Below are 12982 nucleotides of genomic sequence, written 5' to 3' on the forward strand. Positions count from 1 at the left end.
GTGATTCACATTCTATGCAGGACAAATAAATTCATTCACTTATCTATTCGCAATTTAATTTCTAGAGTTAAAGGTACAGAATATACTAAAGTAGGTAATTAATTACTGAAATAAATTAGAAAAAAGAAATACAGTTAAATGTATGCGATGGCAAGTAGGGCCACATTTGCGATTAAGGTATCTTTCCATTATAATAATGATTACAATAGAATTGAGTTTGCAATGGCAAATTAAATAGTAGTCGGTATGGTGCTTAGTCTGAACAGTAGCAGCCTTGGCGGGCGTTTTCTCGGATCCAATCCAAATATTTGTTGACCCTAGTATACACCCCGGGGTACCCTGGACGTCCGCAGCCCACTCCCCAGGAGACCACACCTGGAAAATATACACCCACCTTAACACTTTCCCGGACAGTAACCCAGACACAATAGAAGTTTAACGCTGAGTTGCACCAGCTCACTTTAACCGTAACTTTAACAATAACCGGTGTTTTAGTATGGAGTTTGACAGATTTTTGACGTCTGTCAAGTTAAAGTAAGATAGTGCAACTCAGCCGCTATAGCAGTTCACTGTCCAGAAAAGTGTTATTAAGATAATATTAAGATAGACAGTTCAGTAAGAGGCATTCACTTCGCTTTAGCTTTCAAAAGGAAAAACATTATGGCATGAAACATAGGAGACAATAGCCCAATGTTTGATGAATGAGGCATCGACCTGTACAAGCTTATTAGCATAGTTATCTGTAGGAAGTAACGGGAATTATACCACAAGTACAAAAAATATAAGTTTAGATTAGTCAAAAAATACGATTCGATTGCCAAATACTAAATATTATCTATTACATACCTAAAAGTTCGTATTTGTTATCTTTTCTTTCAGCACAAAGAGGCCCACCGCTATCACCCTGTAAAAAGAGGGAGAGTGGGGTAAGACGGGGTGGGGGGCAAGACGGGGCGACCGATCCTGAGTGCGAACGAATTAGCCAATCAAGATCGTTTTAGCACCTGACGCCGCACCGCCATTACGGCAATCAGTTATCGAAGTGAGCGGACAACGACACCACGCATTTGATTTGTTTTCTGGAAAAAACTGTTTTTTGCTAAATAGCTAGTGATTTTTCTATATTATATTGGGCGTGTATTTTCCGTAAATAATAACACCTCGCAATTGATTTAAATGTTATCAAATGTGAAAATAACAACACTAACAGGTAAGAACTTGTTTTCCTCATTGCTGCGTACTGGTTTTATTCAGTTATTTTTTAAATTTTATTTGGCATACGGGGGCATTATGGGGTAGGTGTTAAGGGGCAAGATGGGGTAAGAAGGCAAGCGACATAGAAATGTCTAATTTTACTATTTATTTTATTCTAGAATGGTGAGAAATTATAAAAAAAAAGATTAAGAAAAAGAAAGAAGCGGAAGAGGATAAACAGCAAAAAAAAGAGTTGAGGGAACTTAAAAAATGTCAAAAAAAACCTGCAACTAAAGAGAAAAGAGTAACAAAGAAGAAAATAATAATGATCTATTCTTAGGGGCTAAGAATAGATCATTACACGAGACTAGTGACAGCAATACTGAAAATACACCTTGTTTGTATTGTAAAGGCCTATATTTGGACTCAAATGAAGGCTGGGTTGCTTGTTCAGCATGCGGCAAATGGGCTTACTGCAGCTGTGCAGGTTTAGATGACGAAGATGCAGATACCACTTGTTAACATTGTTAACAGTAAATAGTCGTTTGCTGCCATACCCCATCTTGCTCTCTTATTGGTACCCCATCTTACCCACGGGGGTACCCCATCTTACCCTAGGGGTGGGGCATGATGGGGATAAGGGTGTATTTCTACTTTTTGTTTTTTAAATTTTATTATGTTGATTAGACTGCCAAATTACACATTAACAATGAAGACTGATTATCGAAGAAGATTATAAGAATAAAACAAATTAATAAAACTCTTTACGGTCAATTTTATTTACCATCAAACGTTAAGGACCCCGTCTTACCCCACTCTCCCCTACCTAAGTATAAGTGCGTATACGGGCAAACCATAAATTTTCAATCGTTAGATATCTTACCCACTGAACCGTTAAGTTTTCTCAAATATTAATAATATTTACTATGACTATTCACTTACTTTTTTACTAATTATCAAGACAAATTACCTCCAAATCCTCCAATTATGCCGACGACCTCATTAAGGTCCGCTACCAACTGGTCGTTATGTAAATCATTGGGGAAGGCCCATGTTCCGCAGTGGACGTCCTATGGCTAAAATGCTGATGATGATGATGATAATGATGATGATGATGCCACTCTCACGTCCTCTATTTTACAAAGTCCCTAACTTCTCGAAACAAAGAGAAAACCAAAATAAAATAAACTCTACCTGACAAGTATCTTTCCCGCCCTCCTTAAGGTAGCCAGCGCAAAGCATGGTGTCAGCAATCATGTTAGGCATGTACTTGACCTTCTTGCATTCGTCATTGCTTAGCACTGGGACCTCCACTTCCATCAGCTTGCAGGAATGATTCTTCTCCTCTGTTAAGGAACCCCAGCCTGTTGCAATTGCCTTTACACCTGCGTACGTTTGTCCTGAAAGAAAAATGTGGAAAATGTTCGGAAATTCTAATTGTTATAGACAAATTCGGTATCATTTTTATTTTACGTCCACTGCTTAACATAGGCCTCCCCCAATAAGTTAGTTGCAACTAGCACCTTCCTGCTACCTTTATATTTATGATAATCATAGTTAATCTATGGAATATTGAAAAGTTATACTCCTTACCATCATCTTTAGGCAAGCAAATCGGCTTGACAGTATCAGTGACGTTGACTGGTTCGTTCAACTTCAGCAGAGCTATGTCATCCTTAAAATTGGAGTAGGTGAAGTTGTGGACAACCATTTCCACGACAAACCTGGTGACAGGTCGCCGGGTGGCGTTGCACCGGTCGTGCTCGCCTAGAGTCACTTTGATCATGAACCAGTTGAAACTGAAAAAGAATACAGTATTTTATGACAAAAAGCATTATGTATGTAAGCCCACATGGATATCGATCTGATTCAATAATAGCCAGATAAACACGTGTTTGTGACTTGTAAATAAAATAAAAGATGGGTTACTACCACATCAATTTTTTGTTGATAGAGAAACGGTTACCAACAGAAAGTATCTCACCTCTTAACACAGTGTGCCGCGGTAAGCACATAGCGGTCGTTGATGAGCATGCCCCCACAGTAGAACTTCTTGAAGTAGGACAACCTCACGGCCCAGGGGAACTCGTTGACCGCGGTCTCTACACCGCCCACTATCCGGGACGCTTCGTTCCTTTCGCCACATCCTGGACAGCACATTAATAATGGTGTTATTATTTTCATTATTATAATGTGTTATTTAGCAGTCTTTATCTACTTAATCTTTTTTTTGTTATCTTTCAACTTTAAAGTTCAGTAAGGCTGAGTTGCACCACCTAACTTTGACCGTCACTTTAACAATAACCGGTGGTTTTTGTATGGAGTTTGGCAGATATTTGACGTTTGTTAAAGTCAAAGTATGATTGTGCAACCCAGCCTAAGTCTTTCCAGAAGCTTTTGAAACAAACCTTTAAGTCTCACAAATGTGATTGGATATCACAAACTTGTAACATACCTTGTATACCTTCGTATTGTATTATGTGTTTTGGATACCAGCTTACAAGGCAAATGTGCTCATAAATATGGGGACCCAGGGGAATGTAATTCAAATACTTACGCAAAAAAGATTCACTAAAGGTTATTCCCCAGTAAAAGTTGTTTATGTTGATGATATCATTGGTTTAAATGATGCACACTTTAAAATCAACATCCTGAATGAATAATCAGCAGGTAGGTAATATAAATAATTCAAGAAATAGACAATTTAAAATCGGTACTTACGGCAATTACACGTCCGCTTTTCCTCAATTTTTACATCATTATCAATGTTTGTCGTCACATTCTCAGCTCTCACCTAAACAATAAAACCGGTGGATACAAAACTCTACCTACATTTGGTTAAAGTATGGACACACTTCACTTTGAAATTGGTACTTACGAAGAAGCTAAAACATATCAACACCACTATAATCGCCTTCCACATCTTCGAAGCACTTTCTTCATATGTTTCCACAATATATCAGAAATCTCAAGATGAGACTCACACAGGGAAGAAAGAAATTAAATTCGTTGTAGGAACTATGAAATCTGTGCAGACTCTAAATGCACTAGTGCATCTGAGATCCGAAGTAAAGTGCAACGGGAGCGAGATGGGAGCATTGCACTCGACCGCGGGTAGGCTATAGCATGCAGGCTCTATTTATTTGCATTGCTATAAACCTAGGCCTTCTTTGTAAGCGCTAAGATCATTGCTAACATTTTTACTCTGATGATGTTAACATACGTAACGGCTATTTAGGTTATCACCATCAATCCCTAATTTTTAAGTGACCCCTATGGTAACACATAACAATTTTGATTTCATAGGGATCACTTAAAAATTAGGGATTGATGGTGAAAACGGGCATTACAGTAATACTCGTTCACTTCGCTATTTCGCGACAAATCAGCGTATAGGTAACAGACTCTACCATAGTTCAAATTATACCTATTTTATTTTTCTTTATTCAGAAACACAGCCCTTTTAATATTATTACAAACAGGTATTGGTAACGTTTATGGATATCGAATGGATTAGAATTACCATGTAATAAGGCATATTATAAAAGAGGCATGTAATAAAAGGTAAGGGAAATAATAAACTTATTGCCTTACATTATATTTAATATGGCATTATAAATTGATTTTAGCGAGGTTACAGTAAGCACCTAAGCTCTTAAACTAATATTCAATATTTGCAGTAGCACGCATCCTGCGTGTTGTCCCGGATCCAGTCCAGGTATTTCGTCACTCTGGTATACACGCCAGGGTAGCCCTTCCTTGCACATCCGTATCCCCATGACACTACCCCTATAATATGAAGAAATATTATAATGAGCAATATGAAATGATCACACAGTTTAAATCACTTCTGTGGAAGAGATGGTTCTTACAAAAAAAACTTTAAATTGTTTCAATGAAATTCTTCAGTTGAGTGTTTTGTTATTAAAATTTTAGTTGACCCTGAGGCTGGGTTGCACTATCTTACTTTAACTTTAACAAACGTCAAAAGTCTGTCAATCTCAATACAAAAAACACCGGTTATCGCCAAAGCTAAGTCATGGTTAAAACAAGGTAGTGCAACTCAGTCTTAGTTTAATGAAATTACATAATATTTTTGTCAGTTAGCAAAAGTTATTCTTTATTTAATGTACCACTTAAATATAAGGTAATTCAAGCAAATGTATTTACCTATCAACTCGTATGCGTGGTCCTCGTTTTCTGTTATCAATGGCCCTCCACTGTCACCCTGCAGAAACAAGAATGAAACTAATTTATCTTAAATTTTTCATTGAATTCGTTTTTTTACAAAGACCTATGAATAATACGGGCTTATTTACATTGTCCGATATATGGATTACTTATCTACATGTTTTTGTGCTTTTGATGTTCTCAATAACGACTTTGCTGAAGAATTTTGCAATAAGATTTTTTTATGCCGAACTAGGCAAGTATTTCGTTTTAAACTTATTATTATTTCTGACGTTATTGCTAACATGTACCTACCTTAATTTTGAGTTTCCGATCTGATGGTAGCAATCCCATCAGTAATAATAATTAGGCATGTATTTGACCGCAATCTCACCTGATGTTAAGTGAGATGCATTATTTAGATGTTAAGTGAGAGTGTAGGATGTATGAATGTAGGATTAGCAATAAAATTTATAATATTGTATAGCATATCTCACAGTGCACGCGTCCTTATGCGCAGTAGCAGGGTAACCCGCGCACATCATAGCGTCCTTGATCTTGGAGGCGTTGTAGCTGGTCGCCTGGCAGTCCTGGTTGCTCAGCACAGGCAGGTCGGCTTGGAGTAAGGAACACGACCAGTTCTTGCTCTCCCCTGTGGCACCCCACCCGGCTACAATGGCTGTAGCGCCTACATATGTTTTTGCTAGAAAAAAAAATTAAGGCTCGTAAAAAACGACATCATGGTAGGTAAACACATGAAAATGCCTTGAAATTTTATTATATGAATGGTATTTGAAACAAAGAATTTGTTTTGAAGAGTATCCTACTAATATTATAAATGCGAAAGTTTGGATGTCTGGATGTTTGTTACTCTTTCACGCAAAAACTACTAAACGGATTTTGATGAAACTTTACTTTTGGTGAAGCCGCGGGCAAAAGCTAGTCATTTATAAAGGATCAATATAAATAAAGTAAATTCAATTCAAATGTAACTTCAAATTCTAATTTATAAGCGTAATTAAAGTGGTGTTTAATCGTACCTATTGGTGTTAAATAGTTACTTACTAAACAATTTGGCATCTACACTACAAAATCTTTGGAAAAGTACAAAGATAGTTATAGTCATTCATTACGTACAAAAGCATTAGCAAATCGTGGATGTTTCAACACTTGTTTTTTGTCTTAAGCCTACTGTGTTATAATTCTTTTTGTGTCAATAAAATTATTTCTGTTCCATTCTTGCATGTAGTTTTCAGTGAACACTTAGATAAGTGGAGCCTACATAAACTAACCTTCATTAATCGGCAGGCACACCGGCCTGACCGCGTGCGAGTACGTCACGGGTTGATTCAGCTTCAGCAAAGCCACGTCATTCTGGAGGTCCGTCAGCGAGAAGTTGTGGGCGTACATCTTCACCACGTACCGCGTTTCAGGCCGCACGCTCGTGTCGCAGCGGTCGTGCTCCCCGAAAGTCACTCGGAACATGAACCACATGAATCTGAGGGTATATTGAAAATACTTAATCAGGCGGCTTAAGCCCAGTACAGACGGTGAAACGCAATTGCAACGAAACTGCAACTGCTAGTTACTTTTGAGTTGCATTTAAGTTTCTGCTATAGCGTCCGTTGTTTGAAACTTTCAGTTTCAGTTTCATTCATAAGAATCATCAGAAAGTTGCAGTTTCTTTGCAGTTGCGTTTCACCGTCTGTTCTGGGCCTTAGTGCGACTTTACATCAAACGTATTCGATAACGACTGAGTAAAAAAATGACATTAAATGTATGACGGATTGTACAGCGCCCATAGCGGATACTGTCAAGAACTAAAATTTTCATAGATTCTTAACGCACTCGATATCTAATTGAAAAAAAGTTTGATGTAAACTCACACAACGCCCCAGGACTTATTTCTATAAGATTGAAGATATAAGACAAAACTCAATCTGTCCTGTAAATTGGTCTAAATAATCAAAACAACTAATAAAAACCTCCACTCCTGAAAATTGCATCGAGTATTAGGCTGAGTTGCACCATCTAACTTTAACCGTAACAATAACGATAACCGGTGCTTTTTATATGGAGTTTGACAGATTTTGACGTTTGTTAAAGTCAAAGTAAGATGGTGCAACCCAGCCTTTACCTGTTTCTGTAATACCTACATACGAACACCTACAATTAAGCTCATCAGTTCACATTACTTTTCTCCTATCAAAATTACAACATATAATGTAAGGATTCCAAAATTACGATTCTAAGAACATTTTTATTCTATATGCTACAAGATACCGTAAGCTCATTATGATATCGACTGCAGTACCAGTTTGAAAACGAATCCTGTATCCATACGATAGACTACGAACGTGTTACGTAAATATGTACGGCTGCCAAAAGATATCCATGCATGATAAACTTTCCAAGACTTTCCTTCTAAGGATGCGGTCCAAAGGTTGACGCGACGTACGCGCAACGCAATACTTATTTGATCTATGAACTATACTAAGTTACTTACTTTTTTGCGAAATAAAAATAAAATCAGGTGCAAGGCCTGGAATTATTCTAGACACAAATTCTTTAAAGAATCTACCCCTGAAATCAGGTAGTTTTCAATTGGCTGTAAAATTAAAATTTTAGTTCTTTGGAATCATTAAAGTGTCAGTCGATTAAGTTCCCAAAATAATGATTAAATTAATAGTCCTTTGCCATAGAAAACCTTTGGTAGAGTCGCGTTTTAAAGAGCTCATAAGTAGTCAATTGTCCACTATGTAAAGTAACTTATTGTTTTCATGCAGGTGAATGTGCTAAAAACTTAAAGCAATGTTATTTATTAATGTACAGTTAGGCTGAGTTGCACCACCTAACTTTGACCGTAACTTTGACTGTTGTTTTTTGTATGAAACTTGACAGATTGTTGACGTTTGTTAAGGTTTAAGTAAGAAGCTTTATGTACTTACCCTTTAATGCAATGTGCAGCCGAGATGACATACTTGTCATTGATGAGAGACGCGCCGCAGCCGAAGGACTTGTGGTAGATAAGCCTGGCCAGCCAGGGGAACGCGTTCACACTGGACCCCAGACCTCCGACTACCCTCGGTTCTTCGTTGCGTTCGCCACAACCTATTAAAATATCAGTAAAGGGCTACAGTGTTTTGTATTAGCACAATTCATGTCAATACTATCTTAACTCATTAAAAGATTACCAGACTCTAGAAAAGCTCGTGATCCGTGATGTATGCAGTCGCCGATAAAAAACTACTTTTATGCATAAGTAAGCAAATATTACGTAAATAACAATTCCACGAAGATTATTTTCCTTGTAACTGTAGGAGAGAGGTAGAATACAAAAAAGGATGAATCACTTACTGCAATCTCGGCAAAGGGGCAAACTCCTCTGAACTGGGACTGACGAAGGCAATGTGTATGAGTCTTCAGTAAATTGTAACCCATCCTAATTGACAGAAATCAGAACTTAACTGTGATTTTTATTTATTTTTTATTGCACCCAAACTGCAAGAACAATGTTTGTGTATTTGTTCTAATACTCGTATATTTTATGGTAAATCTAGATAGTAATGTAAACTTAACAGGTTTATAGTTTATTGATATCTAATCTTAGTTATAAAGTTGTTATGTCAGGTTAGCTGTTCTACCACGACTCTACTACGTATTTCATTAATCTAGAGATCGACATTAATCAACCAATTAATATTTACCAATAACATATTTTGTACCAAATAATAAGTACCTAGGTGTAATTATTCCAAACACAGTAGGTATATAATAAATGTCGTCGCTGATATTTAAAATATAGACTGAGAATGTTTGCTTTATTAAAATGTTGCATAGCTGATAAAGAAGTTACATTAACATTTAACTAATAATCTAAAAAACAATAAAGCTTACCTTGTTTATATTTAATCCTGTCGTGAAACACATAAACAAACACAAGAAAATCCACCACATGTTTGTCGTTTGAGACACTTCACTGTTATGAGCCTACAAAGAAAGTTCATGTATTTGGGGTTCAATGTTTTCAATACACTAACTCATTTTTTGTTTCCCGACGTACTTTATGGTTATAGGGCGCATAAAATGCTGCTCGAAGATCACGTAATAAAATAACATAAAATTAAATAAGCTATTGAAAATTAATCAATTAAAAACTTAAAAACCTCAGACACAAGCATGTATGACTGGACCCCGAATACAACTGTACGTTGAACATTTCGAATAATAAATTCCATGCAGCCACGATACAGTTATGATGACTTATTGTCAAATATATTTGGACAATATTGTCCAAATGCAAAAAAAACATGATTGTTACATTGAAAAGATTCTTTTAAATTTTTATCCAAACTTACTGGACTGGACATTGCTCAAGCAAGTAACATCAATGGTGTCCTATCCCACACAATAGTATTGTACGAAATTAAGTCATAACACCTTAAATTTATTCATAGATAGAATTAAAGGCAAATAATTTAAATGATAATTTTAACACTTCCAAAAATATAAGTAATAAGTAGTAACTAATTTGTTGATATTATAACAACTTTATTATACTCTTATTGAAATGCGAACACATAAAGCTCAATTTAATTTAATTGAAAATCGTGAACGGTATTCCGTGATTCAGATTAAATTGGGCAAATATTTAAATGGGTGGCGTCATCTTAGTGGCTGCGGAGGCTGTACGAACGACCGCGTATATTTGGCAATGACCTCGCGGTTCAATGAACTCTCTTACTTGTCTCCAATCGTCATTACAATTTAAACTTTAATACTCAATACATACATACGATATTGGTAAAAATTCGCGAATGCATCTTGGCCAATGATATTATGGCTAATAAATTTTGGATGCAGTGCCTTCGGACCACCTATAGAAGTTTTATATTACGAGTGTAATTCGGCAGATTGCTTTTGAAAATGAACACCGTTGATTTTATGTGAAATGTCGATGAAAACTGGTGCTTCTAACCAAACAATTACTTGACATAAAATTCTGTAAGCTTATATTGTTTTTTTTTTCATTATTCTAAAGATGTTACTGCTACTTCTCAAACATATGAACAGGTCCAAGTACCGCTATAGGATGGTATTACATAAAAGCAATTACGTAAATTTTATATGCCTATTTTAAATCTATACTCCTGGAGCAACTTTAGTACTTGTAAATTTGAAAAAAAAAAAACTTTCTTTTGAACATAACTACTAAAGCGCAATGTAAGAGAAACGAAGTTATCATTATCTGATTTTCCTTATCAAAAAATCAAAAATCAAAATCAAAATCAAAAATATTTATTCAGTTTAGACCACATGTGGCACTTATGAACGTCAATAGAAAATAATAAAAAAAGAAAAGGTAGCCCTTATGGGGCACTTTACATGTCTCCTTATCTTTTGGGCCCTACCAGCGCTTCGAGACAAACATTTATGGCAAGTGCTGAGAAGAAACGCCGGAACAAAAACATTGTCAACATTGTCTATTTGTTAACTCATATCAAGCGTGAGGTCGTACCTATTTTCCATTTCTTTATTATGTTTTCTTGGATGTAGAGTCAATACCCGATGTAATAGTTAATGAATTAATGTCAGTCTTTAGTCTTTAGTGACAAATTATATGAATTTAAGGGACTGATAATAAAAAACAAAAATGAATGAGGTACTTTATTGGTATACTGATCATAATTTAATTTTAAATAAAATCGTACAAAAATCCTTACATCTAACTTATCAAACTAAAATGACGACTTATTCATATGGCATGGCTTTCTCATTACAACTAGATTATTTTATAAAAAGTTACTAAAACATCTTCATTTAGGTACAATAATCCTTATTGAAAAAATAAAATGCCAAATTTTTGGTACTAAATACGTATTTTTAAATTAATTTAATACATAATTATTTGAATCTCGTAACGTATTTATGTAGGTTTAGGGAAATTAGTGGTTTTATAAAAGTTATATATAGATATACATATTTTATAGTAGGTAATATAGGAAATACAAAGAGGTATATTACTTCATTCAACAATATGCTAAAATTTTAAAAAACTTGACGCATATCTATTGATTATCGGTAGGTACAACGTTATTAGATATTTAAACCAAAACTTTCGGAATTCTGTAGTGATTAAAACTAAATGATAGATCATCTTAACTTATGTCATGAAATTGTACAATGTTAAAAACACTGTTAGTAAGAAACAAGATAATAAATTGTAATTTTTTCAAGACATATTAAAATCCTTGAAATTTTACATTAATTTGTTTTGTGTCCTTACTAAATCTGCAGCTGACTTAACTACATATTTGCATTGTTTTTTTTTTCAGTTTGTACCAGTTTCAATAATATCCACAGATCACATAGGACCTAGGTACACTTTTTTAAGACTTCATAATACAAAACAATATCTGTGGATGCCTAAGAATTTTTATTGAACAGCAGTCAACTCATTTAGGCAGGTAGTGGCGGTATAAGAAACTAGGTAACAAAACCACTTTACAGCTTAATACCTACCACCATTTTCAACTCTTTTAGATATAATCAATATCATACTACACCGTGTTGACCAAGAATTTGACGTATTCGGGCATAGTACGTTTGATTACCGTGAAATCGTATTGTACTGTAGAGACGTAGCTACTGTATTTGCGCTCACTAGTTGGCGCCACTAGTAAGGGGTATCCTTCCGTTTGGCCAAATTACTTTTCGCCAAATTTCACTTCGCAAACAACTTATCGCCAAAGTTTCATTTCCCAAATAAACTTTTAGCAACTGTACTTTTCACAACTAATTCATTTGGTCAAATTAACATTTGGCCAAATTTTACTTGGCAAATGTTTATGTAGCAAATGTTTTATTTTGCCAAATATTATATCCCAAATAATTTGCTTGGTCAAATTGACACTTCACATACTTACGAGTACCCACCGTTACCCACAAATCAAAGCATAAGGCACATGGTCATGGTTTTCACAATAATTTTATGTAAAACAGAGAGATTGCAGAAAATAGTATGGTTGCAAAAAGTAGGTATTGTAGAAAATAGTAGGTTAGGTTAGGTTAGAACAGTGACCCTTAATGCGCGAAGGCGAGCGAAGCGTGCCGCGGCAGCGGCCGCCGAGCGCTAGAATCATCTCTATTGTTAATGAATCATTTGGAAATTTCGATAAAAAGAATGAAATATGAAAATTTATTTAGAAAGTTTTTATATTAACTACCCACTAAACAAAATAATAACCACAAGCTAATTTGTATTCCATTCTATGCACCAATCAAATTGTTTTGTAAATAGTTTATCGTGAAATATTTTTGCCAAATGAAACATTTGGCAAAACATACTTTGCCAAACAATAATTTGCTAAACAATAATATGCCAAAAACGACATTTGCGAATTAAAAGTTTGCAATAAGTTGTTTTTCCAAATGAGAATTTGCCAAATGAAAATTTGCGAAACGTTGTTTGCGATGTGATAATTTGGGAAACGTTTTTTGGCCAAACATTAGTAATCCCTAGTAAGGCTTTGTCTCTCGCTAGTGGTTAAGACAGTGGTGAGCGCTGAACCGGTTGGAGGACTATCTTATTTGCACTCACAATGGTGGCGCCACTGTA

The 12982-nt window shown here is 35.4% G+C and overlaps 1 protein-coding gene across 1 annotated transcript; it reads right to left on the bottom strand.

Annotated features, from left to right (window-relative positions):
- Window positions 1-14: 14 nt before the first annotated feature.
- On the bottom strand, window positions 15-9796 carry LOC114360246 (transmembrane protease serine 9-like). Its single transcript, XM_028314864.1, has 15 exons — window positions 9723-9796; window positions 9262-9354; window positions 8722-8806; window positions 8313-8475; window positions 6657-6862; window positions 5862-6067; window positions 5365-5422; window positions 4873-4983; window positions 4073-4152; window positions 3916-3988; window positions 3179-3341; window positions 2788-2993; window positions 2389-2594; window positions 847-904; window positions 15-375 (listed from the first exon to the last, which is right to left on the bottom strand). The coding sequence occupies exons 1-15, from the start codon at window positions 9732-9734 to the stop codon at window positions 254-256; spliced, it is 1842 nt and encodes a 613-aa protein (XP_028170665.1). The 5' UTR covers window positions 9735-9796; the 3' UTR covers window positions 15-253.
- Window positions 9797-12982: the final 3186 nt, after the last annotated feature.

This window comes from Ostrinia furnacalis, unplaced genomic scaffold, assembly GCF_004193835.3.
Source record: "Ostrinia furnacalis isolate ACB-3 unplaced genomic scaffold, ASM419383v2 OfSCF4915, whole genome shotgun sequence".
Taxonomy (NCBI): domain Eukaryota; kingdom Metazoa; phylum Arthropoda; class Insecta; order Lepidoptera; family Crambidae; genus Ostrinia; species Ostrinia furnacalis.